We start from the raw sequence: 27,764 nt of genomic DNA, 5'->3' as shown, positions 1-27,764 counted from the left end.
TACTTATGTGTCAAGTGAAGAAAATGTAGCAGATGTGTTAACTAAACCATTGGCAAAGATAAAGAACAAGCGAATGTGCAAGGGTTTAGGTTTGCTGGAAAAATGATCTCCTACATAGGTGTATTTGGTGTTAATTGTTCAGCAGAATCTGTGAGGGGGTGTTCAGTTTCGGTTTCAGTTTCTGTTAATTGGTTCTCGTGAGAAACTTGCAGATTCTAGCTTCACCAATTAACTCAAGCTGGTGTCAATTTACTCTTGGCAGAAAGCCCAGGTCTGCTTGACCTAGAAACTACTCACTCTGATTGGTTAACGAGCAGCACTCAACTCTGTTATCTAGGGATTGCTAGCACAGTTTGATGTGAGGTGTGTTAGGAGTTAGAAGTGCTGTGTATGGTTTTGAGAGAGAGAAAGAGAGGATTTATTTTGCTTTTATTTGTATGCAGAAACTCTGCTGGTTTTATTTTTCCTTTTAATAAATCCTGTAAATAGTTATTCTGAGTCTAGCTGACTAGTCATTACCGCCGCAACTAGCTTCTTCGCTGTGCAGGAAAACTCTGCTACGTTTGGGCTAAAGCCAATAGGGCTATGCCTGACACTTCAAAGTTCCATGAGAATTCCTGTGGATGCTTAATGTTTAACAATAATAAACTAACAGTTTAGTATTGCTCAACTCTAAACATTACGGTACTTGCTTCTGTGGTAAAGCAGCACAGGCATTCTGCAAGGCCATTTCACTATAGAAAGATCCAACATCAGGTGGTACTGGAAAGCCACAGCAGCAAAATCAGGAAGAGGTTGATGCCCTGGGGTGGCAGTGATAGCTGCTGGTCTGTCTTAAGAGGCAGGACGTTTTGCCTTGACCTGGAAGGGCCCACAACAAAACATTACAGTTGTGAAGTGCTCGTATTCAGAGATCCAGCCAAGATCTTCCCCAAAAGAAGTTATTCAACATGTTCTGTCTTCATTGAGCTACTTTGAGATCTCTCCCACGAAAATATTCCTTGTATGTATACAAAGCTTAGAATTTTTCCAAGCATCTTGACACCACCCCCTCTAGTGCAGTTTCACCTATAGTGTCTAAAGAAGAATAGACATTCGGAAAATGAGTTTGTTGGTAACATGATCATATGATGAGTAAAGTTTGGCAATGGAGGACAGTTCTTTCTAAATATTTTCTAAATAGGCTTTAGAAAAACCCTAATTTTTTGGAGTGCAGATTGGACAATAGTGCTGCAGTGTAACATAGTAACAGTTTAAGCCCATTATTAGAAAACTGGCAGTTCAGATGCTCTGTGAAGTGTTCACATCATTCATCACACAAAATTCAGGTCATAAACTCTTAGATACTGAAAATTTATACCTGCTTTGGGTGAGAAATATTGACCCTGTGTGTTCTTAGAAAATACTTGTCAAGACCATTTGATCCATAATGAAATGCTTACACTGAAAACACTTTCATGTGAAAATTAGCTTTTTGCACTTGCATAGCTTGTAATTTATATATAAAAAGTCCTTAATCTCTGAAGCTTCTGTAACAGATCTATGGATTCCTAGGAAAGGCTGTAGATAAAGGCATAGTGGCTGGGAAGAAACGTATCTGTTAGACCACATTGCAAATATTTTGTTTTGCTTTCTGTTACTGCCTGCTGTGTGTGGATTTTCAAATTTGTCTTGGTTGGTTTGACTAGATTAGGCATGACATAAAGGATTGAAACTTTTTGGCATGCTCACAGATAGGGAAGCTACAGCCATGCATGTTAGCAAGAGGTTAGCTGGGCAATTTTATGTTCCTGAGTTTTCAGGACTGAAGAAATGACTGATAAAAGTGTAAGTATTAGAAATAGTGTATGTTCTCTCATTGAAATTCCAGTGCTTGTGGTTTCAAAAGAGTAGGAGAGACCAAGGATGCTCACTTTGAACATGAAACAGAGTGACTGACATTTAAGCCTTGCCAGAAGGGCTTTGTCTTGAACTCTGGGTGCCAGCAAAACTAAGGAATGTGACCCCTGTCCTTCCTATCCAGTGCCTAAATTACTAGTTTATTTACAGCTTTGTGCTCTATCTTCATTCTAATGAATATAAATAGAAATTGAAGCATATTAAACATCCCTTTTACAAGCAAGCGAGTGGTTCATATGGTGATCTGAGCTTTCTAGGAAAAAAATACAACTCTAAGAGATTTTAGATATGATGGAAGGAACAGATGAGAAGTAGACTATAGAATTGTAGAGTTGGAAGAGATCTAAAGGGTCATCTAGTTCAATGCAGGAATCACAGCTAAATAATCCCTGACAGATGGGCATCTTAACCTCTATTTAGAAAACTCCAGTAAAGGAGAATCCATCACCTTCTGAGGTTCGAGCCCTACCCTTTTGAGCAAGATACCCTCTAGGGCAGGCAGATGCAAACTCCGGCCCTTCATATGTTTGGGACTACAACTCACATCATCCCTGACCACTGGTACTGTTAGCTAGGCATGATGGGAATTGTAGTCCCAAACATCTGGAGGGCCGGAGTTTGCCTATGCCTGTTCTAGGGGTTGTGGTCAGCTGTGGCTTTGCAACCAAATTTTACACTAAAGATATATATGAATTCATTTTTGTTTTGTTTTGCTCAGATGCCGAGAAGCTGGAGCACATGTTGATGAGTCACTGTATCCTGCAATAAATACTAATGAAGGGTTACCTCAATTTTTTAAAAAGGTGTGTATATAGCTTCCTAATGGTCTTGAATGTAACCTTTAATTTTTATTTCAAATTGATCCTAATTAATCTTTGGTCCTCTGAAAGTTATCAGTGGGTTGAATGCTTAAAATTTAGCACAGGTGTTCCAAAGTCCAACTTACCTATAAGTGATCTGCGGTTCAGGTAGTGGCGTTTACTAACATTCTAGCCTTGCACCCTGAGAAAATTATCTGGTAATGTTTGTTATTAGCATTGCAGTTATCAGCTGCCCCCCTCAACCTTCCTTTTGCCTCCATAAATTTATGGTGGGTCACTCAACTTCTCATATGAAGCCAAAATGTCTGTAGCCTGTTGTTGTTTTTTAAATTATTATTATTATAGGTCAGTATGGGATGTGCAAAACCCACCCTTTGGAGTGTTTCAGTTTATCTTACTCAGCAGGCTTTATGTAGATTTCCAAGAGAGTATTTCCTTAAAATAAAATAAAAAGCTGCTCATGCAGCGTTCCTGCAGTTTTGAAATTGCGTACTTATAGGAGGAAACCAGTGCACACATGCTGACAAGACTGCTAGATATGGGTAGGAATGTTTTGGCGGCTGTGCTGTGGTTTGGTGGAAATATATTATACCTTATATACAGTATTTCTATCTTCCCATGTCCTGTGAGAAATGTGAAAGAAGTATTATTTCTTAGATTTATGAATGCTTTAAATATTTTGTTGTTGTTGTTTCGTAGCACAAATGCATGCAGCCCAAAGACGTTGTTAGAAAAGCTCCGGAAAATGACAGGAGACTGCAAAAAAGGATCGATGTTCTGACTAAAGAGTTAGCTATGCAAAAAGCAGCAACAGGCAAGTATAAAACCTGTTCTAATGCACTGAAAAGAAATACTGGGATTTTCAAAAACTTGAGGATGGTCTTAAGGAATGGTTTTTCAATTGTAATTGAAACTAATATCAAGACGTGGAGGCCCCTGTGAAATTTGTAGGGTCAGATAAACCAAGAGAAGGGAGAAGGCAAATGTCTTCCTTCACTATTTTGTTCCTCTTTCTTGTCTTTCCCTACTAATTGATCATTTGTGGAGGAAAGAGGAACAGGAGCAACTAAATTTTCCACAAACTTGTTTCTCTATAACTTTCTCAAATCCTCCCCAATGGCCAGTTTGGGGTCAATGTGCTCTGAATCCTTTGATTTCCCACTCTGCAGTCTCTGGTTAGAAAGGAGAAACTCAGGCGTGCTCAGCTGTCATACATAGTTCTAGTCTCTGTTCTGGGCCAGCCTCCTCTGTACTCCTCTCTTTGGCTGGATATATTTCTGTGTCCAGGGCAGCTGTCTACCAGCTCCATCTGGTACACAGGCTGAGACCCTACCTGCCCACAGACTGTCTCGCCAGAGTGGTGCATGCTCTTGTTATCTTCTGCTTGGACTACTGCAATGCGCTCTACGTGGGGCTACCTTTGAAGGTGATCCGGAAACTGCAACTAATCCAGAATGTGGCAGGTAGACTGATGACTGGGAGTGGCCGTGGAGAACATATAACACCGGTCCTGAAAGACGTACATTAACTCCCAGTACGTTTCCGAGCACAATTCAAAGTCTTGGTGCTGACCTTTAAAGCCCTAAATGGCCTCAGCCCAGTATAACTGAAGGAGCGTCTCCAACCCCGTTGTTTAGCCCAGACACTGAGGTCCATATCTGAAGGCCTTCTGGTGATTCTCTCCCTGCGAGAAGTGAGGTTACAGGGAACAAGGCAGAGGGCCTTTTTAGTAGTGGTGTCTGCCCTGTGGAACGTCCTCCCATCAGATGTCAAGGAAATAAACGACTATCTGACTTAGAAGACATCTAAAGGCAGCCCTGTTAAGGGAAGTTTTTATGTTTGATGTTTTATTGTGTTTTTAATATTCTGTTGGGAGCCTCCAAGAGTGGCTGGGGAAACCTAACCAGATGGGAGGGGTGGAAATAAATTATTACTATTATTACTATTATTTCCTGGAATCAGTAAGCTACAATAAAGTATATGTGCTTCACCCACATTCAGAACCAACTCTGAGCAAGAAAGGGAGCAGTTTTTGACAGACACTCCAAAGTTTTTCTACAAGGGTAATGAGACCCAGATAGCCAACCTTCCTCACCACTACCCATGTTAGACACTCAGCCTTTCCATACTGTGGAATTCTATAGGATATTATAAATCAGATAACTTACATTCGGAATAATATTTTCTGTTAAGGTTTCTCCAGAATTAGTGCCTTTTTAAAAAGTCTGGTGTAGCCCTTCATCTAGCAGCAGCAATCTATATATAGAAATAGTTTTCCTTGCATGGATTAGCTGCAGCACAAATGCCAAAGTTAGCTACACATAAGAGGGAAATCTGCATCCAGCATCTAGTTTCCATGTGCATTTCCACCCCCCACCCCCCCCACCCCCGTTTTGGGCTCTGCCTGATTGATCAGTAAGCTTTAAGTAAAATATTTATTAGCAGATAAAATTCCCATACAGTGGTACCTCTGGTTACATATGCTTCAGGTTACAGATTCCGCTAACCCAGAAATAGTGCTTCAGGTTAAGAACTTTGCTTCAGGATGAGAACAGAAATCGTGCTCCGGCAGCAGCAGGAGGCCCCATTAGCTAAAGTGGTGCTTCAGGTTAAGAACAGTTTCAGGTTAAGTACGGACCTCCGGAACGAATTAAGTACTTAACCCGAGGTACCGCTGTAGTTTCTTTAGCAGTGACAAAAGTATTGGCAGAAGTAGATAGGACCAGGAAATAGCTGGTGAAATACCAGCCTGATCTTAATTTCCATTGTTGGGTTAGCATGTGTTGCTTATCCCACCTCATATCCCTATATTGTAGTGCAGGCTTCCTCAAACTCGGCCCCCAGGTGTTTTTGGCCTACAACTCCCATCATCCCTAGCTAGCAGGACCAGTGGTCAGGGATGATGGGAATTGTAGTCTCAAAACATCTGGAGGGCCAAGTTTGAGCAAGCCTGTTGTAATGCAGTAGTAGCTAATGTGAACACCTCCCTACGTTCTTGGACTCCATCAGTTTCAGCCAGCATGGCCAATAGTGAGGGATTGTAGGAATCGGAGTCCAATAACTTGTAGACAACACCACATTGACTGCCTCTGTTGTATTGCATGTGTTTGGTTCTTTTATCGACTGACTGAATCTGTCATGTTTCAAGTTTAATCTCTTGGCCACAATAAACTGAATTAAATATTGAATTGGATGAATGTTGTGTCCTATGGGAGGCTATAGCTGATTGGCTACAACCATGAACTAGAGTGATACTGTGAGGAGGTGAAGATACACTGCAGCATTCTAGTTGTGTTTCCCACTTGTTTAGATACGTTTGGAAAGTTTTTGGAAACTTGCTCAAAACCTGTAGCTATAAAATTGTATAAAATTAGCTTTTCAAAATGTTACGTTGAATATTGCCATTGAATATTGAATCCGCCTTATAATTTGCCTTTTAGAAACAGATGCACCGGTTTTGTTATTTAAAGATGATGGTTCATTAGTCTACAGCCCAGCAAGTAAAATAAAGTATCAGTGCAGAGCAATGGAGAAAAGAATAAAAGAAATGAAGGAGAAAAGAGAAAATCTTTCCCCTACTGGTATGATTCTATGTTTCTTGTGATTTGTGAAAGGGCAAAAATTATTTTACTTTTTTACTGCTGATGTTTTCTAGGCATTGTCACCATTTTGCCAGTATTTTGCCCCTGAACCAGACTATAGTGCTGGAAACATACTGATATATTTTGTTATTTTGTGTAAAACACCTGAGTTTGATGTCTTAAGTTTTGCAGCTTATTCATGTGTATGTTCTCTAAACCCATACATATTGAAGCCTTGTTTACTTTGCTCTTAATATAAATAAGTATGAGAAAAATTGCATTACGCTTTACACTAAGTGTTGTGATGGGATGTGAAAGTTTTCCTAGACCCAAGAACATGTTACTTTTTTGTTCTAAACTAGCACATTTATATTTATTTTAATCATAAATAGACTTTTCTTTTCATGTTTTCTCCTTCTCTGCAATATCAAAAAGCAGAAACCAGTAGAAGTGTGGGGAATATTCTGCCTGTCAGATCTAGATTTAAGAACTCCTCTAAGCTGTTAACAATCCTTCGTTGAAGACAGACAAGTCTCTCAGTAGCTTTATGACTATTAAATACTGAACACTTAACACATCTAAAATATTTAAAACTAATTTGAATTTCTAAAAGGCTTGTAAATATAGTACTATATAGTAGTATGGTGTTTGTATTAACACATTAGTATTTAATAAATCTATTTGTTCTGTACCTTAACATGTATTGAAATACAAAAATTGAATCTATGAACTATTTAGCTAATTATTTGCACTTTTAGCTTCACAGATGTCTCAGGGATCTGACTCTAGTTCTAATCCAGCAATGCATGAATCAATTCTTGTTTCTACCAGTTCAGCTTGCGCATTGTCATCAGGTAAAAGGAGGGGGAGACTTCTAGTATTCATGTGTAAAAATTAAAACATAAATATAAAATATTGTCTCATGTTAGATAGTATATTGTAAATAAGATGTTTTAACGATGCATATGAGATTAAATTGGCTATGTGGCCTCTTTCCAGGCTTGCATCAGTGGACATGGTGTGTATGATGCTGTAATCATACAAAGGTTAAGGACTGCATGGGATGTTTTACTGAAGAGAGCTGTTGAAATAGACTTTTCTCAGTTATGAGGGGGAAATGCTAAGTTTCTTGATGCTCTAGTATTTCTAATTGTAAGCATAAAAGTATGACTTTTTAAGTCTCTTGCCTTGTTCAAAGCTTCAAAGTAATTTGTGATACAAAGTAATCACAGGAATTAACCAGACACAAGTTACTTGTTGCCAGAGTGCAATTTTGCTCGCAAGGCCATATTCACCAAACCTTGTCCACCCAACCATCAGCTGAAATCAGTGGGGATTAAAGCCTCTTTCAAAAATAACTGAATAGTGTTGTGCCGATTTCTTTGAATCGTCTTTAAGATGCTGGTTGTTTTCTGCTTTTAATGCAATGTTAATTGCTTTCTGCTTGTAGGAGAGAGCAGTGACCATTTAAACTCAAGTTTCACTAACTTGTTGGGAAATTCTAAAAGCAAGAACCTGAAAAAGGAATCTAGCAAATGTGTGCCTGAAGTTGAAGGAGCCAGAGAAGTGCTAGGCAGTTCTCCAGTTTACGCAGGTGACTCCAAACACACAACTCTGAAAGAATCTAGTGGCAAACATTTAAGAAATACATTTTGCTTGGAAGATGGCTTGCTTCCCACAATGGCGAAAGCAGAAATGTCCTCTGCAGAGAAACACAGTGAAATGAAGGATTGCTTTACAGCTAAGACTGGAAGTCACCTTTTCCAGACAAACAATGAGTACAGACTGTCTTCGGAAAAACTGGACCACTTGGAATTTGCTGAAAGTAGCAGCAACTATCACATAAATTCAGAAAGTGAGCTACCTTCAGTTAATCAAAGTCTTTCTCTGGTAACAACTGAATGTTCTTCCACTGACAGAAAGCCAAGGAAACCGAGGAGGAGATCAAGTATTGGATTGAATACCTCGGTAATACGTGAGAGTGATTCTCAGAATGACTTCTTGAAATCAGTGCTCACTCCCGTTAAGTGTGCTAAAGACCAAGATACTTCTTTTGAAGATTATTTTTCACCTTCTAATGGCAATAAGCATAAAAGTAGAGTTAGCCTTCCTTTTCAATGCCTGCAGAAATCACAGAGTCCTGAGCCAATGTTGCAAGGGTCAAGTAAAACCACTGCAGTAAAAAGTAAAAAGAGGAAAAGGGTGGCTGAGATTAATGAGAATACTACAGGTAGTGACTGCATGCTGTCTGTACTCCCTTGGAGTAAAGAAAGTGAAACTTTAAAGTGCATGTCAAAAAGGACAAAAGGAGACACTGAAGAGACCCCAGACTGTCTTCCAAAGCCCAGCATTCAGGAAAAAAATTCCACACCCAATATAAATAGATGCTTTCCCACAACTGGTAAGTTACTTCCAAGAATGAACATCCAGAGGTAAAACCCTGTAAGCTACTTAAAAGCATTTGAGAATCTTCATTCTGAAGTGTAGATTGAGAGAGATTTTTTGTTGTTGTTGAGAACACATATTGGTGGAAGAGGACTTCCGTATACATGGTATCAATATTTTGAGTGGGGAAAACGGCAACAGAAAATACTTTTTAGAGGCCTAGATTTGGAAAACAAATGGAGTGAGAATAAGAGGCTTTTTGATAGTACTCCATAAATGTTTTTGTAACCTCATTGTTACAAAATCCACTCCACCAGCCCGGTAGTCCAGCTCTGGCACAGAAATAGGGCCTGATCCTGTGGACCCTCCAACAAAATAGGGGGTGGGATTTGGATGCATCAGTATTGTGCCCCTGGAGCTTTCTGCAGGTTCCGTGAGGTTTTGCTGTCTACAGTTAATGTGTTTTTCAAAGTGGAATCAATTTCTTATAAAATCTAATGCTACCAAGAGTTCTTGAATGGTAGAAATCCGAATTACTGTACCAAATTTGGCAGGTACCATTTTTTAAAAGATATATACATCATGGGGAATCTTCAGCATTTGACTTCCTAAGTATATTATTTACTGTATATTATATTATTGTAAGAATCACATTCTTTGAATTACTGAAATTTTAAGGCCTTGATGCTTGGGTGGGTGGAAGTTGTTTCGTGGTCATGTGTTTTATGTTAAATAGGATTTAATGTTTAGGGCTTGCATACTTCAATAATTTCAAGCAAAATACAATGTATAGTCCATATACACTCTTGTGTATGGGAAGTCTTGTTTAGTCAAGTGAAAGTGGGGGTAAACTGGTGAAAATGAATCATATGCGGTTACATGTGTTTTGTGAATTGAATTTTTAAAAAGAACCCCTGAACAGAATTATTACGGATTAAAAATGTATGTATATGATTATTAAAAATGTGGCATATGTAATGAATACAATTTCAGATTTTCAGCAAAAATTACTTGATTCTCAAAGCAGGTTTATCTATTGCTTTTGTCTCTCAGTTTCTGTGATGTAGATAGTGATTTAAGAATGTACTAAATGTGAAATAATTCATTTATTCTAGTAAAGAACAAGCTTTTTTTTTAAAAAAAAAGTCAGCGTCTTCTATTTATTACAAGTGTTGTTCACTTCAGTGGGTCTTGCTCCCAAGTATGTTTATATGGGATTGCCAGTTTAAGAAGTATCCTTCACTGGCGCTAGTGGAATTTACTTCTGAGAAAACTTGCTCAGGCTATAATGAGAGATTGCTTTACATGTATTCTAAGTAAACCTCATTGTGTTGATTTCTGAAGTCAACGATCAGCCAGAATTCAAATCTCACATTTGGAGTGAATAATTTGATGATTGCATGGAGAAAATAACAACCTTGCCTTCCTCTTAATGTCTAAACTGAATGCAAATTTTTCAGTAGTGATGTGCGGTAGAACAATGAATGGATGCCAATTGCAAATATAATACAGAACAGCTTTCAAAGTTACAGCTTTATTTGCTAAATTCAAGTTAAATAAACATGCTAAATAAACATTTGCTCATTTGACCATACAATGAAACGCAGCCAGTATTTCTTAGAGTTGGTTCACAAATGTATGTACAGGCCTTTCCTAATGATAATCTATTAGCATTGGAGCTACGGTGCAGCATTTTCATCCCATACTACTTAAGTAAAACCACAAGCTCCAGATTGTATGGGAGGGGTTTGTCCCACAGCCCCTCCTCGTGGGTATTTAACTCAGGCATGCATAGCTTAATAAACCAGAGCCCTCTGCATATAACCAGACACTTTCATGGATTCACCATGGCTCCATCACTTTGCTGCAGCTTTTTATACTAAATCAGATATCGCTTATATACAGGAGGGGAGTTTCTTAGCTTTTTCAGGCAGCTCAGGGAACTATAGAAAGGTTGTTAATCATGTATGCATCTGCAGCTATTTGGATCTATGTCTGATGGTTCTCTTTGGGGTTACTATTGTCTTTGGCACCTTGAAGATGAGGAAATATTATATGGCATAAGCTTTTGCAGGCTGAGTCCCCTCAAACATATGCAAGTACAGGGTAGAAATCTTTCAGTCTTGTGAAAATATAGAAATGTCACTCAGATGTAAAAATAGTCTCGAGCCCACAAAGGCATGTGCCATAATTTGCTCAGTTTTAAGGTACAACAAGACTGTTGTTATGTAGCAGCAAACTAAGATATCTACCCCTTTGGATATTGTTCAAAAATAAGTAATAAATCCATACCAAGTGCCATACTACTGCTATCAAATGCTGTTGATAAGTACTACTATTTCCACTATCCAGTGAACCCTACCCTGCCTCATATTACAGCATCATTTATGTGCTAGAACTTCTAAATTGTGAATCTTCAACCATTTCAGACTCAGGATCCACATTTAACCTAAACATGCATTTGGGGACCTATTTCTTAATAGTTTACCATATATTTGAATGGTGTTAGTGCTTCTGCTGGGACCCACCTTGGATCAGGCCTGAAGACCAATATTTGAGATGATCTAAATCTCTCATATTTAGGGTTAACCTCCCATTCTGTCCTCGTTTCAAACTCACAAGGTGAATTTGAAAAACATTCATGGGGGTTGCACATGGAAGTTGCTATTTCAAGAATGAAGTGCAAAGTGAGTTTCTATTAGTAAAGCTTGGCTTTCTCTCTTCCTGCTCTACAAAGCCGCCCCAAAGCCTTGGTTCCTGAAAATTTTTTAGGGGAGAAGCAACTGGAAATGGATGCTTGTAGCAATCCTCTTCATGCAACCCAGGACTTAACCATGTTCTGCATAAGACCCAGCCTCGTTCCATTTTGAAAGAGATATTTTCTACCACCCTGTATTACAAGACACTTTAAAAAACTTAATACTTCTCCAGTAAAGTATGCTAACTAGAAGCTTTCTCTGCTGGATGTCCAAGTTAAGTTTACAGTAGGCCCCGGTGATGTATTTGTAGACTCCTGAAAATGCATTAATGTATGTTCAGGGAGTTTCTATAACCGCTGATCACAAAGTCGTAAACATTTCACCTCAAATGATACAGTTTCCTGAATTAGTGGGCAACTGAATGCATGTACATTCATAATCTGCAAGGCTAAAAATTAAACTTGATATCTAGGCAATAAATACTATGGCCAGAATCCAAAGAACACAGGAGGAACACAGTATATGGATGTGGAGCTTACTCTAAAAGCGTCTTGCCTCTTAGGAAGCATGTATGGTTAAAAAAAAAAAAAAATCTAGCAAAATAAGGTTTAGTACCTACGCCCTCCCCACAATCTGGCTCAAAAAAATTGACAAAGTAACTTTGTTTAGGGACTAGAACATCTTGAAGGAGACTTCAGTGGCATCAGTCTGTACTTTATCCTAATTGATGCAAACACAGATTTAATATCAGTAGCTCTTAAACTTTTTTGCCAAGAGAAAAATGCATACAGTCGAAGTTCATATTTCATTTTTATCTAGTATCATCGCTGGTATTAAAAGATGACAGGTGTCTTGAATATCAGCTTTTCTTAAATATACCATTTGCATTGTGGAACACTTGAATTGTGGGTGAATATACAGGAAAATATATAGGGACGCGGGTGGCGCTGTGGGTTAAACCACAGAGCCTAGGACTTGCCGATCAGAAGGCTGGCGGTTCGAATCCTCGCGATGGGGTGAGCTCCCGTTGCTCGGTCCCTGCTCCTGCCAACCTAGCAGTTCGAAAGCGCATCAAAGTGCAATTAGAGTCCGGCGGGAAGATAAACGGCGTTTCCATGCGTTGCTCTGGTTCATCAGAAGCAGCTTAGTCTTGCTGGCCACATGACCTGGAAGCTGTATGCTGGCTCCCTCGGCCAATAAAGCGGGATGAGCGGCGCAACCCCAGAGTCGGCCACGACTGGACCTAATGGTCAGGGGTCCCTTTACCTTTACCTATACAGGAAAAAATAATATGGTAAAGTTCACAATTGCTTTATGAAAGCATGTTTGTACTAAATGAATACTGTATATACCAAATAATGTCTATATAGCAAAGTAAAAGACAACATTAAGGCTGCAGTCCTGTGCACACTCACCTGGGAGTAAGTCCATATGAACTCAAAGGGGCTTACTTCTGAGTAGGCAGAAATAGGATTGTACTGTAAACAATCTAAATTATATTGAAATATAATTATCATTAATGACATTATTAAACTTGCCACATTTTAACCGACAACAATGGGTTCACCTATTTGTTTCAAATATTTTGTGCTGAAAATTGTAGCCTGTATAGTTCCAAGATGAAAATAATTTACATAATATTGGAGAACCCCATATGTTTGGAGGGAGATCCAGGGTGGGATTCACCTAAGGAGCCCTGTCAATGGAAGCTCCTCCCTCCTCTGTGCACCCCTTCACCCCTTGAAATTGACTTGGGGGGTGGGAGAACCCCCATAACAGCATGGGGGGGGGGTTCTTTGAAAGGCTGGTGCAAACGGAAAGTTTGTAATAGCATGGCATTTAATTCTACACAGCTTGAAAGAGTCCATCAGTCACATTTTGAAAAATGTCCATTCTACAAAAATTGTGCTGCATCTAATCTTTTTCCTTTTTCCAGATTATTTACTGCTGTTTTGAATGACCTTGGTTTCTAGGTGGTGACAATTTGTCCATGGATGAAGTCAAAGATGGTTCATGTGAATTTTTGTGTGACCAAGTGAATGAGCCTAGTGAGAAATTAATGAGTACCGGGAGACTCAAAAAGGTGAGTGTGCCTGGTCAGAATATCAAGGAACACATACAGTATGCATGGAAATAGGCATATAGGAAGTGCATTATAGGGATACAGCTCTGGAGAAAGACTTCCTTCCATGTGTAGCATTCTTAAATCACCCATCCATCTAATATTTGCCTTGCTGGGGGGGGGGGAGAGGTGCCAGTATTGTTCCTGTCTTCCCTGCCCTCTCCACGGTGAGTTTTAGCATGAGGGGCAAGGGGGACTAAATCAGGGAATCAACAGCAAGGCTTTTTATGATTAAGCCTGATCAGTGGGGCATGCAGCAAAATGTTTCCGTGTATTCCTACGGAAGTGTTCCTGTTCAGAGTTCCAGAAAGCCATTCCTTCCAAACAGAATGTGGATTCTGCTCTGCCCCCGACTTTGTTTTTCTGAGTTTCTTTTTCAATTGAAACTCAGCATTTCATAGCTATGGCACGGCACATACTTATCCTCATAAGGCTGTTTCTTGTTGGGGGGCTGGGGGGAGCGTTGCCTCCTAATTTAGGAAATATATATCATTATATTTCATGGTTCCCTCAAGCAGGGCAATACCTCCCTCTTTTCTCTTTGGTGGCCCCATTTTGGCTCTCAACTCCTTGACTTTGTTATTGTGGGGATCGATGCTTAATGGCTCTTAAATTTGGTTTGAAAAGCATTCTGCCTTGATGTATTTTATTATGTTCCTTTTAATGGCTTTATTATAGTCTATATTTTAAGCTGCCTTGGAAACATTTCATTTTGAAGGGTATCAATGGATAATTTCCCAACTCTACAATTCTATTCTATTATTTTATCTGGATAGATAGATAGATAGATAGATAGATAGATAGATAGGTAGGTAGGTGAAGGGACCCCTGACCGTTAAGTCCAGTCGCAGACGACTCTGGGGTTGCAGCACTCATTTTGCTTTACTGGCCGAAGGAGCCGGCGTTTGTCCGCAGACAGTTTTTCTGGGTCATGTGGCCAGCATGACTAAGCTGCTTCTGGCAAAACCAGAGCAGCACACGGAAACATCGTTTACCTTCCCACCAGAGCAGTACCCATTTATCTATTTGCTTTCTAACTGCTAGGTTGGCAGGAGCTGGGACCAAGCAACAGGAGCTCACCCCGTCACAGGGATTCAAACCGCCGACCTTCTGATCAGCAAGCCCAAGAGGCTCAGTGGTTTAGATCACAGCGCCACCTAGATAGATAGATAGATAGATAAATGCATTATATATTATGATATATTGTATATGTCATATATATTCCTATATAAATATTTCCTATATTTTCAAAGTTCAAGAGTGAATGTCACTTATGTCGCACAAGAGGGAGATATCAGTAATCGGGGGCGGGGGGAAGAATATTAAAAAGCTGCCCAGTCAGCATGCTTAGTTGCCACTGACTTTGTGGGGAGAGGAATGATGGAGAACTAGGTGGAAGGAAAGTGGAACAAAGGGTCATGTTAGAGGGTATGTCCAACAGACTTGTGCACTGAGGAGGAAGACTTCACACTGCCATTTGATTACAGGTCCCACTTATAGTCAGTGGGTACAAACAAATTATTAAATGGCTGCCAATTTTTGAGTAGTTGGCAGCTTAAAGTGTTCTTTTCAGTGTTGCTCAGTTCCATGTACAAAGACAGGAATCAAAGTACTTTTCCAAAGTCTCTGGTGTGGTTCAGAGAGGGTGTGGGGCTTGCCTTTCCTATTAACAAAGTGGATCTCTTTTGCTTACCACTGTACCAATAATTTGTTTTGGGTTTGCTAATGTGTTCTTTAATATACTTCAGTAGGGGAAAGAGAGAGAGAATGTGTGTGTGTGTGATTGAATTTATCTGACCAATGCTTCAATCTATTCACTTATCTAAATGACATGTTCTCTGAAATAATAAAATCACTTGGTGTGTCTTGCAGATTAGAGCACAACAGAACTTAATATGATTAATCAAGGATGTTCAAATTATTTAATGGTTGCATCACCTCTGTAGGCAGTGGAGGCAAGTCCATAACAGTGCATTTACAGTTTAACGAGAGATAGAGGCAAGTTCAGGCTCAGCGGATTTCATGTCTAAAGCTACATCCCCCCCCCCCCCAGTATTAAAGAATCCAGGCCATCAAAATGAATAACCAAGAATCCTCTTATTCTTGTAACATACTGTACATAGTATTTGCATATTGGGGGTATTCACACAAGCCTCATTACATGCTGTATGCACGAGAGAGGGTGTGGCTAGCACTGCTCTCTCTCCATCAGTGCATGCTGTGGCCGTGACCCCTGCTGACCAACAAAGCAGGAAATTCAGGACCATTCAGGAATTCCCCACCTGTGAATAAGTGCTATGCATACAGAATAGCCGCAGAATGACCACCAAACTCAGAGCTTGACAGGGTGTGCCCAAGCATGTGCATTGGCAGCAGGAGTGTGAAGCTAGCCAGCTTGATCCCACAACCCCGTCCTGTGTCCTTTCAGTGTATAAGAGCAGTGAAGGGGGGGGGATGAATTCCCTCTACTGTGTGTATGATGCTATGTTGACACCAAATGGCCACAGATTTGATTAGAAAAGACTTGCTTGAGCATGGCCCAGCACTCAACCTTTCTTCCCAACAGAGGCTATGTGAACAGAAACAAAATAAAATCTTGCTTTTACTGGATACTTCTGGCATAACCTCCATATATTGTACTATATAACCAGTAAGGGGAAACTTTAATCTTCATATGATTTACATCTTTATGTCTTCAGTGGAAGGTTGATAACTACAACTCTGGGTGGAAATGTCTCATGCTTGTTTGACATGCTCTTCCTTCTTTCCTTCCTTAACCCTGTAGCCATCAAGAACATTGGTCATGACAAGCATGCCTTCTGAGTAAGTACTAGATATTTTGATGACATTCCTGCCTGCGTATATCTTGGTTTGTAGACCCAGGCAGGTGTTACAAGCCAGTGAAGTGTAAACATGTGAGGCGGGTCAGTGGAACGCTAGTTCCTCTTACCTTTCATCCTTGTCCTGTCACAGTCAACTTATGGATGTTGATTTTGTGAAGAGGGAGCTTCTATTTTAAATCTATTTTAGTTACTTTTGTGCAACAGGTACTATAGAACACATGCTATTTTCTAAGGGATGCTACAAATAAGCCAGATGTTGAGGGCAGCTGCCATAATATGCAGCAAGACTTCTCCACGTACTTAGCAAAGAGCATCTGACAAACTTGCACTTTCCATTCTGTCTAGTGGTGGTTTCTGAAATACTTTGCTTCTTAGGGATATATCTGTGAGTTTGTGTATGTAAACCCTAAAAATCATTGCCTATATGGAGAAACATGTGTCAGTGAAGAAGCATGACTGGTGGTGCAACCTTCTGTATGTTTATGCAGCAGCCCCCAAATCTTACTTGTCCTTAAAGTTGCAGCCTAAGTCAAGACCAGCATATTTGTGCTGATGTTTTTTCAGTGCTTATGGATATGTAAAGATATGCATTTAGCAATTTTAAAAAATCCACAATTTCAAAAATATTCTATGTAGCCATATTAACTTGTATTATGGACTTCTCTCCATCTCTCTTTGAAGGAAGCAGAATGTGGTTGTTCAGGTGGTGAAGAAGTTGGGAGGCTTTCTGTTTTCAGATGAAGTGCGTGACAATACAAGCCATGTGATTGCAGGGAGCTCCCGTCGTACTTTAAACATATTGATGGGAATTGCTCGCGGCTGTTGGATTCTATGTTACGAATGGGTAAGTAATATGGCTGACCATCCATTCATTGTTTCTTCTCTTTCCTTAACTATTTGATATTTTTAGCTACTTCTAAATGAACACATAATCCTCCATTACGTGAAATGTTTCAGGTGTGCTGATGATCAGGATAGCTTCAGGTTTTGCAACAGTCATACATAAGGCAATCAATACAAACTTCTGAACTTAAGCACTGTTATTTCCACATTTCTTTTGCATTCTGTTAATGTACAATGTTCCCACTGAGAGTTTCGATTCCCCCAAAGCAAACCCAAACTGCAGGCATGGAGTTGGGGGTGGGTGGGTGGGTATTGGGAACACAGCAGAGACTGAAGGATTCAGGCCACTCTGCACCCCAAACCAAAGGGAAATTAATTTTAGGATGGATGTTTGTTTTCTGTTGTTAGTAAGTAATCAGGAAACAGAACTAAAGCAATAACTGATTCCACCCATATGGTGATGGATGACTGTTGCTAGATGATTACATTGGGGAGGAGCCCCTTGTGTGAGTAAAAGGGGTGAGGCCTCTAATTTCCACACACACACACACACACACACACACACACACACACACACACAGCTGCAGCTCTTTGTCGCATATCAATATCATGCATCATATCATATCATTCCTCCAACCCTCAGGACTGACTTTACAAGGGGGGAAGGGAGGTGAGAAAGCTCCATTGTACAAACAGATTTCTGCTTGTCATTTTCTGGATGCTATCCAGTACTACAACTTTTGCTGAACATCTGATGATGGTTTGGTGAACATTGAACTGAACATACATGTTAAACCAGGCTTCCTCAAACTCGGCCCTCCAGATGTTTTTGGCCTACAACTCCCATGATCCCTAGCTAGCAGGACCAGTGGTCAGGGGTGGTGGGAATTGTAGTCTCAAAACATCTGGAGGGCCGCGTTTGAGGAAGCCTGTATTAAACCATGAGAATATGCTTGATTCATCTAGATTGGGGTGGGGAACCTCCAAATTTGACCCAGCACATGTGATGTCAGGTGCGGAGCAGGCTGGATCAGCTATGCAGTTAACTTCTCTATGGGGAACTCGACCATGCAGCTGGTCTTTCCAGAAAGCAGGAATGAAGTTGACATTAAAGCCTGAGGAGTCAACTTGCATGACCAAGTTCCCCTTGGGGAACTCGATTGTGCAGCTGATCCCTGCAGAAATCAGCTTTGCTAGCCCTATGCTTGGCACAGGAAGACATCAGGCTGGCAAAGGCTCTTGGGAACTGCAGTACTACTGACTGTTGGGCACTTGGAAAGTGCTGCACAAGGGATTTTGTCAGATGGATGGGTGTCAATCCTCTGGCACCATAATGGCATGAGGTAATTGACAGGTGGGTCATCCTGCTCACTCGTCAAAGTTGGCCCACAAGGTTGGGACAGATAGGGATCTGGCCTGCTAGGCCAAAAGATTCCCCACCTCAATCTAGATTTTCAATTCACTGTATAGGAGTTGCTTTCAGCATTAAATCAGCCTACAAATAAACTCCAGAAATAACAGCAAGGGGTTTACAGTGGTGCCTCGCAAGACGAAAAGAATCCGTTCTGTGATTCTCTTCGTCTAGTGGTTTTTTCGTCTTGCGAAGCAAGCCCATTGACGGATTAGCGCTATTAGCGCTACTAGCGGCTTTTAGCGGCTTTTAGCGGCTTATCTGCTGATCGGATCAGTTGATAAGCGGCTTAGCGGCTTGGAAAGGGGGGGGGAGGGAAAAAAACCAGCAGGAACTCGCAAGACATTGTCGTCTTGCGAAGCAAGCCCATAGGAGATTCGTTTTGCGAAGCACCTCCAAAACGGAAAACTCTTTCGTCTAGCAAGTTTTTCGTCTTACGAGGCATTTGTCTTGCGGGGCACCACTGTACGTATATTTTCTACATTATTTTAAAATCTAATGGGATAAAACATAGACATTCAAAAGTATGGCAAACTAGTATTCAAACTCTACATAGTTATTTTAAGAAAAATAGATTATAAGCAAAAGGCAACTGAAGCCCCACTGTCCCACGATTGGGAAGGAATCAAACACAGCTGCAGAAACAGGAAGTTATTTAATGCCAGGGGATTTCTGTGCCAGATGGATCATATTTTCTGAAACCATGTTGAAATAAATGATATCTGGCTAGATGTTTCTGAATCAGGCCTGTAAATACAACCAATATGGGTATGGCCTGCAATTGTACATTAATAAGTACTTTTAAACTAAAACTTTTACACAACTTGTTTTTTGAAGATTTGAACTGCATTGTCTAATGTTTGCTTTCTGTTTTCCCCTATTTGGTGTTACGTTAGCCATACCGGAATCTCTTGAAATGTTATATTTCACAAGTATCTTCTTTTCTCAGTGATGGTCTTTCCATTAGCAACATTCAAAGTGACCTGGATAACTTGTGTGTCATGTGTACTGTGCATTGCAAACTTCTCAGATAAAATAATCTGGTATTTGAGTAGGACAAACTGGAAGAGCCCTTGAGGTCCAGGAACAGGGGGGGGGGGAGAAAAGAATGGGGGGAGGGGTTGAGCCTGGGAAAAGCTCCAAGAATTTGGTGATGGAGCCAGTATTTAATTTCACTTTCTCCTTATTTCTGCTTGTTGTGTGTGAACCGGGGATTGTAGTTTATCACAAATGCTGGCTTAATTAAACAAGCCTGCTTCATAACCCATGGTTTAAAGTTAGCATATTTTGAAATGGACAAGAGCTTGAGACTAACCCAAGGTCTTTGGTTTATATGCAGAGAAAGTCACTTTGAATGTTAGCAAAGTCACCCTATCCACTCAGGAAAACAAGATGGGTGTGCAGAAAGCAGAAGATTCACTCAGGCATTTTGCCTAGCACTAAAACATGGTTTATTGCTTTGTTTGAAACGGTCCATTATTACTCCAAGAGCTTTCAGAGACAATTGAGAGGCCTTCATTCAACCATTAATGCTTCTGAGCCACAACCCCTTTGTTGATTTAAGAAGGATTACCATGAGTTGGCAAAGATTTGGCAAGTCACCGGATGCTGTTAGCAATGTTCTTCCCTCACTTACCAGACAATAATTGCATTAAATCTTTTATTGGTGAAAATTTGTGACAGAACACATCCCGGTCTTTTTCTTAAATAGAAGCTAGTGGCGGAAGTGACACACATAACAGAGGATGTCATATTGTTCCTGTGGAAAAAGTCATTGAACCGTTTTCAACTGCACTTGTTTTGATCTTTTGTTCAGCTCTCTTTGTAATGGCCCTTCCGGGTATGGGCATGTTAAATCATTGTTATGAACACCCCAGCTGCTGACCACTGATCTAACAATGAATGGCTTTGATTTTTGCTGTCTGTTTTATTGTTTCACACATTATCTAATTTTGCATAGCACCGAGAGACAGAAATTGCCAGTGGAGTTAGCTACTGTAATTACAGTCAAGTTACAGCTGAGGGAGGATGGCCAGTTGGTGCAAGGAAGCCTAAACTATTTGTTCATATCCTTGCACGTGTGTCCTATATAGTGTGGGAGCCGAGAATACATATTTTTAAAAAACTTAAGTTTTATTAAATGTTCATAACTTGAGACAGTTTTGAATTGCTGCAGATTGCCGAAATAAATCAACAACTGTGCTTTGCATCCGAAACCTTTTTCTAACCAGATTGCCAAATAAAAGAAGCAATAAACTTGATAAATATACTTGTATCCAAAGATCACCAGCTACAAGTGGGTGACTTTTTAGGGCCAAAAAAGCCATACACAAAGGAGGTTTTCTGACTTCCACCAGGTCTTTTCCACAGTTATAGGCTGCTGAACCACAAACATGCTATCCAGGGGAGCCACTCACGCATCTAAGGAACACAAATTTGGTAGATGCTTGGGTCTGTAGCAAGAAAGTAGATTTTTACTCGCAGTTAATGCTGCATAGATAAAAGTCACTGTTCCTCTCTACTTCTCTGTCTCATGGGACTAGTGGCATAGTTGCAATGTATGCCACTAAGTAGTGGCATAGTTGCAAGCCGATATAAGACGTATTTGAATTTTACATCAGATCTGTTCAAAACAGCCAAGCAAGCTTGGTTTCTATGCTGCGTTGTTTTCCAGCTCAATCCTACATCAACCATGTTACAGCCCAATCATAACCATGTCTACTGTGAAGTAAATCCTACTGATTTCAATGGGGCTTGCTCCCAAGTAAGTGGGTATAGCACTGCAGCCTTAGTCAGCAGCAAAAGCAGCAAGGGGTTGTGTGGCACCTTTAGCTTTCATGATCATCCAGTGCCATAATAAGACAGCATCTTATGACTGTAGTGCATGAAAAGCTATGCTGTGCTTCCTTTGTTGCCCTCTAAGTGCCACAAGACTCGTTTTTTAACATCAACATTGGTATTCTCTTGCAGCGGTCCTCTTTGCGGAGGTACCTCACTTGCTGAAGTACAATTGGTGCCAATCTTGTTTACCTCAAGCCTTTGGCTTAGTTTGATGGAGTTCAATTCCACAGTTGTAGCTTAGTTTTAAGAAAGTTTGGAGTTGCCTATGACTACGGGTGATGCTGTGGTGTAAATCACAGAGCCTTGGGCTTGCCAATTGGAAGGTCGGTGGTCCAAATCCCCGCGATGGGGTGAGCTCCCGTTGCTCATTCCCTGCTCCTGCCAACCTAGCAGTTCGAAAGCACACCAGCGCAAGTAGATAAATAGTGGTGGGAAGGTAAATGCCATTTCCGTGCGCTGCTCTGGTTTCTCCAGAAGTGGCTTAGTCATGCTGGCCACATGACCAGGAAAAACTGTCTGCAGACAAACGTCAGCTCCCTCAGCCAGTAAAGCGAGATGAGTGCTGCAATCCCAGCGTCGTTCGTGACTGGACTTAACTGTCAGGGGTCCTTTGCCTTTACCTTTTTATGACTACTTTAAGTGTGGTGTTTTATCTGTTTGATAGTGTGAAGGTATTGTTTTAACCCCTTATGCTGTAGCCCACCTAGAGATCATGAATGAACAGTGTGCTAGAAAAGAAATAAGTAGAGCTTGGGCTCAATGGCCGGGATCCGAAGACATGAGCAGTTGCTTTCCATTTTCAAAAGAGCACTGAGGTTGTGCTTCTTGAACAGCTGTTTGCCTTGTAATGCAGCAAATTTGCTTCTCAGACTGAGGGCACCTCAAAAGGAGTCTGTGATGCAGCATGGACATCTGTTTAAAGAGGGAGGAAAGAAAAGGAAAAAATGCCCCAAATCCCAAACACCTGAAATAACACTGTGGGTCCAACCCATATCTACAGACTTGGAAACGCTTAACCTTCATTGAGCTTTTCCTTAGTGTTTTTCCTTGACTTTTAAGTTTTCATCTTTTCTTACTGCACAGTAGTATATCACTTCTGAGAAACAGTTTAAGTAGATTAAAATTTATAGTGCCATGTTTTCTTCACCATGATACGTCTATATGTCTAATTGATAGCTTTCCAGAATCTGACATGGGGAGTAGAACCCCAATATAGTGCTGCCTGCTTAACTTCTGATTTATTTTATTTATGTATTCATACAGACTACTCTTCAGTTTCTGAATACAACTAAATATAGTTTGATCTTTTTGTAGGTGTTGTGGTCTCTTGAATATGGCCACTGGATGTCTGAAGAACCCTATGAACTCTCTGTGGATTTCCCTGCAGCCCCAGTAAGTAATACATGGTTTACTTTTTAACTTATTCAGAAATAAGTCAATTTTTTATCTTGGAATATGGATCAACAACAGAAGTGTGCTCACAATATATCCAATCAAATGGTGACAAAAAAATTTCTTCCCCTTTACCTTCTCTTGACAAAGGCCTCTTAGTACGGGAATATTCAAACTTTCAAGTCATGTAAAATTTCTAATGAAACCGCCCCATTCACCAGACATGGGGCTGACAACATCCCTTATGGTGTGATTCCTAAGTGGAAATGTTGTGAAAAGGCTTTTGACAGGTGGGTGGAGGCAACCCTCCTGTCAATCATCTGTTATCAGAATGTCAACTTTCACCCGGGAAGCTGGTCCCGGTACTCCTGCTCTAATCCGTACTTAATTCTCAGAGAAAGCAGAAACAGTTTGCTGTTGTTTAAATGCATCCAAAACACCGAGAAATGTCCCAACTACTGGGTGTTATTTAAACATAAAGGAACTAGGAAAGAAGAAAAGTGCAATTTTCCTACAAAATATATTTAACCACACAATATGTGTTGCAGGGCTATTCTGACTTTTAAAATACTGATGGAAATATCTGATATATTAAAAGGGGGAAATAGTTGTCTATTATTATATACTTGGTACTGGATGTAAAGCATAGAAATATTTTTTACAAATCCTTATTAAATATACTAGTGTGGGCTACCAAATATCCCCAAATATGTGATTACAAATGGTAGGAATCAGACTACAGGAAGTAATTACAAAACAATGTGCTTATGTACATAATTACAACCATGGCATGAGATAGGAATAGGAATACAATAAAGATGACCAAATAAGTGTCCCTTGTTTTAAGGTAGTCATTAAAGTTCAGTAAAAGGGCATAAAGAATCACTTCGAAAGCTTAAGTAATTTCTGTTTATGATCTAGATGTATTTCACAGTTCCAGTTATGCACAAACACCTTAAGCTGGTTGGGAGTCCTTTTATTGTTCTCTTTTGCCAAATCATTATTGCATCAGATACCTCTTCTTGCTTGACATTTAATTGCGATGAAATTCAGTGGCTGTTGAAAACAAGCTGATTCCCGAAGGATATATGTGCATGTTATCCAGGCGGGGAAAAACCAGTTAAGCTGCATCTGTGGTCTTAAAATATTTGTCAAATATAGTATTTTGAAGTTATTTCAATAGGCACTTCATACAAAGAGCAAATGTTTTTAGAAATCTGCTGGTCGGATCATCATAGTTGTGGCCTTGAGAGAGTAGCCTGCGCCTTTCCAGTAGTACCATTTAATTCCTTTAAATTTGTTTGTGTTCTGTCGCAATGGATAGTACAGGCCATTCAGATTGGAAGGACCGCATGCATCAAACCACCATCCTGTTTTAAAAAATATAAATGAAATGGAGTGTGAAAAAACAATAATAGATGCATTGCTTTCAAGTTGTTTATACAGATTCTCAGATTTTTTAATAAATCTTAAAATAATCACACGTACACAACATACTAGAATATATGTATATGTGTATATGTTATATACACGTATACACCTGACACCTGCTGTTCTAGCTACTCTCATTCTAAGTAAGCTGAACAGGAACTGCTTTATATCAAAGACATATATCTTAGTGCACAAGTTCAACATGATGTAGCCCTCTTGGCACTCATCCTGAGATCCTTGTGCTGGATCAAGTGCTTCAACACACTGGATCAAATTTGATCGCCCCCTTTTAATTCTCTGCTCAGTCAACTTTAAAAGACCCACAAACACAAAAATCCCTGGACCTATTAGCAGGTTTCTTCTCTAGGGGCACCTTTCTTATAAACACTGTTGTTATACAAATTGATCCCAAACCATAGGGAATTATTTCAGGCACCCCAGAACCTGAAGCTTTCTTTTGCAAGAAAACCACAGCAGCTATCCTTTTCTTATGTGGAAAGTATTCATCCCTTCAGAGGAGGATGCCGTGCCTGCAAATTTTATCCGCTTCTGGGCAACAGAATCCCCTCTGTTGCCATTCTCTAGGTTTTATAGTTCCTAGATATATCTAAAAATGGTGAGTTTAAAAAATGAGCTGTTCTAGTGGCGCTAGTTACTTTTGCTGGGCCTGCACAATTATTTCTAATTGTTATTACTATGCGTAATAGCAGTTGCTGCAGTGTTTACAGAGTGAAGTTCCTGTGGTAGGAACATAAGAACAGCTCTGCTGGATCAGACCAAAGGCCTATCCAGCTCAATATCCTGTTTCCCACAGTGGCCAACCATTGCCTATGGGAATCCCACAAGCAGGATATGAGCTTTCCTACTGTTATGCCCCAGCAAATGGCATTCAGAAGTACCGTATTTTTCGCTCTATAGGGCGCACTTTTTCCCCTCCAAAAATGAAGGGGAAATGTGTGTGCGTCCTATGGAGCAAATGCAGGGGGAAGGCAGGCAGGAAAAGCCCCCAAAAGCCGCACACAAGCTCCGCATGGCTCTTGCGGGCTTTTCATCAGGAGGGACAAGGGACTGACGCGGCCAGTCAGTTCCTTCTCCCTGCTCGTAGAAAAGCCCACAGGAGCCGCATGCTTCTTAAAGGGTGTGCGGCTCCTGTGGGCTTTTGCGGGAGGTGGGGGTATTGCCATAGCCCCGCGACCCTCTCCCGGCTGGAGAGGTGGCGCGCGGCTATGGCAGCATCCTCTCCGCTGCGCGCCTTTCCGCTGCTCCCCGACTTGCTCTTTGGGGCTGGAGGTGGGCTTCCCCCCGGCAGCCCCAAAGAGCAGGTCGAAAGGAACCTGAAGCCTGGAGAGCGAGAGGGGTCGGTGTGCACCGACCCCTCTCGCTCTCCAGGCTTCCAAGGTAGCCGCCTGAAGGTGACTGAATGCACCTTGAACGGCACCTTGTTTTAGAGGGGGGAAACAAGGGGGGGAATTCTCCCCCTCTCTGCACAGCACCTCCTGCCACTTCGCTGAAGGGGCGCTGGGCAGAGAGGGGGAGAATTTCTTTTCTTCTTCTTCCCCCCTATAAAACAAGGTGTGTCCTTTTGTCCGGTGCGTCCTATAGAGCGAAAAATACAGTATTTGCCTCTGATACTGGAGGTATCGGGAGGAATCCAGGAGTTCAAAAACACTTAGAGCCCAGTAAGTGCCTGCATAGAGTTAACTGCAGCTGCACCAAGCACGCTGGAACGAAACGCTAAACTATAGTTTAGAGTTAGGAGAACTAGCCTAGCCTCCCCTGAGCTCATGCACTCTGCTCTCTTCCCCGTAGCCACAAGGAAGAGGTTTTTTATTAGTAGTATTAACTGCAGCCGGTCCACATCGGGCAAGACTGCACAAACTTTGGGCAGTATTAACTATGGTTAGTGGAAACAACCAAGCCATAGTTTATTAGGCTGTCTGGTTTTTGCTAACTGTAGTTAAGATTAACCACAATTTAGTGTTCAAATGACACCTAAAATGGAAACTGTACCTTTTTTTGAATCTCCTCCTTGCAGAAAGAGAAGATAGGAAGGGGAGCATGTGAGCCTGGTGAGACTAGGTGTAGTCTTGTAATGATAAACCATGGTTGAGCATTTAGTCCAAATGCAGCCATTATCTAATCCTATGTTGCATCCCAAGGTCCGATTTAGCTATAGGTCACAGTACTTTGTACTCAGGTTTCGTCAGTTAACACTGTCATACTATTATTGTGACATTACACCGGTTCAAAAGGAAGGAAGAAAGTTGATAATTTGACTGTTCGCCATCCCCATATTTTCTTCACTTCCTCTGTCTGTCTGCATATCTGACTTGGACGAGCTACATTGCAGATTGCACCCTTGCAGTCATAAAGTCCTAGTGGTTGTATCTCAGTGTCCCAGGTATTTTGCTGCTGCGATGCAAAACCAGAACTTACTGCTGTTCTGTTGAGCACAGCCCTGGCAACTGAATGTGTCCACTTTTTGGTTAATCGGTTATGTACTATTTATTCAAAAGTGAGCATCAAAATGGAAAAATGTGGAAGCCATCAAATTGCAACATTTCGGACTTTTCATGGTTTTGCCCAGATACCATGGCAAAATCTACTTTTATGGCTTGATTCAGCGCCAGCAGAAATAGGAAGAGTCTGAAAATAAGAAGTGAGCAGAAAATGCTACTCTTACCTCCTGTTAGCATTTGTGAGCATTTGCAGATGCATTTGTCATTGTCTGCATCCTTTGTGCTAAAACCATTTCCTGGTTGGCTTATGCTGCTTATTTTCCCTGCCGTCCCCGTAACTCCTTTAAGGTGGATCCTGTAGAAAAGCAAAATGGGAAACAAACGAATACATGCTGAAGCAATTGTGGTGGTGAAGTCTGTGCTGGAAAGGAAGCGTTTTCCAAGAAGTATCCTGTTCTGTTCTCCAGTTAATGATCTACTATGTGTCTTTTGCACACAGTATGCCAGGAACTTCTTGTCAACAAAATGTGTTGTTCTGGAAGAGAAATAGCCTTGTTTGCTCCTGAACTGTTGTACTAGATTAGCAAAAACAACAAAGAGGTTTGAATAGATATTAACTGTGACTGAATTACAGTCCAGAGGCTTCTGGAAGGACCACAGGTTCTCTGCTCGCGATCTAAAGCCAAAGAAAGTGTTTTTTCCTCTTCAAATTATAATTTTTGTATGCAAATTCACATTGATGGAATTGCTTGACCTGTTGAAACATACAGTTCTTCAGCTGGGATATAACACTAGTGCTCTGGTGTTTTGGCACAGAAAGTATTCTTCCTTGCAGGTCCAAGTTGGAATTAGAAAGCTTACAATTTATATTCCTGCAAGAAGTGGTCTTATTTTTCAAAAGTTCTCAGCCCCCCACTGCTTCTCTTAAGATTCTGAAAGAAAGAGACTGTTCAAGCCAATTGCTATATAACAGAGTCTATTTTTTATGCTAGCATTTATAAACATTTAAGACGTTATTCAGAAAGGAGTCTGATCTC

At 40.7% G+C, this 27,764-nt stretch overlaps 2 protein-coding genes across 2 annotated transcripts in view; one reads left to right on the top strand and one right to left on the bottom strand.

Annotated features, from left to right (window-relative positions):
• The window catches only part of MCPH1 (microcephalin 1), a 133,096-nt gene that overhangs the window by 10,413 nt on the left and 94,919 nt on the right, over positions 1–27,764 (top strand). The window contains exons 4-12 of the mRNA XM_081189088.1: positions 2,618–2,702; positions 3,420–3,534; positions 6,161–6,301; positions 7,060–7,155; positions 7,752–8,702; positions 13,359–13,468; positions 16,293–16,330; positions 17,032–17,194; positions 22,760–22,837. Coding sequence (XP_081045214.1) covers positions 2,618–2,702; positions 3,420–3,534; positions 6,161–6,301; positions 7,060–7,155; positions 7,752–8,702; positions 13,359–13,468; positions 16,293–16,330; positions 17,032–17,194; positions 22,760–22,837 — 1,777 coding nt within the window. The remainder of the gene's footprint in view (positions 1–2,617; positions 2,703–3,419; positions 3,535–6,160; positions 6,302–7,059; positions 7,156–7,751; positions 8,703–13,358; positions 13,469–16,292; positions 16,331–17,031; positions 17,195–22,759; positions 22,838–27,764) is intronic.
• ANGPT2 (angiopoietin 2) overlaps positions 22,853–27,764 on the bottom strand; it is a 52,433-nt gene continuing 47,521 nt past the window's right edge. The window contains exons 8-9 of the mRNA XM_081189141.1: positions 26,952–27,082; positions 22,853–24,207 (exon numbers count right to left, since the gene is read on the bottom strand). Of these exons, the coding sequence (XP_081045267.1) occupies positions 24,047–24,207; positions 26,952–27,082 (292 nt within the window). The 3' untranslated portion in view covers positions 22,853–24,046. The remainder of the gene's footprint in view (positions 24,208–26,951; positions 27,083–27,764) is intronic.

The sequence above is a fragment of the Podarcis bocagei genome, assembly GCF_964188305.1.
Source record: "Podarcis bocagei genome assembly, chromosome: 3".
NCBI classification, from domain to species: Eukaryota; Metazoa; Chordata; class Lepidosauria; order Squamata; family Lacertidae; genus Podarcis; species Podarcis bocagei.
The sequence above is the reverse complement of the archived record's forward strand: the minus strand, read 5'-3'. Positions and strand labels throughout refer to the sequence as shown.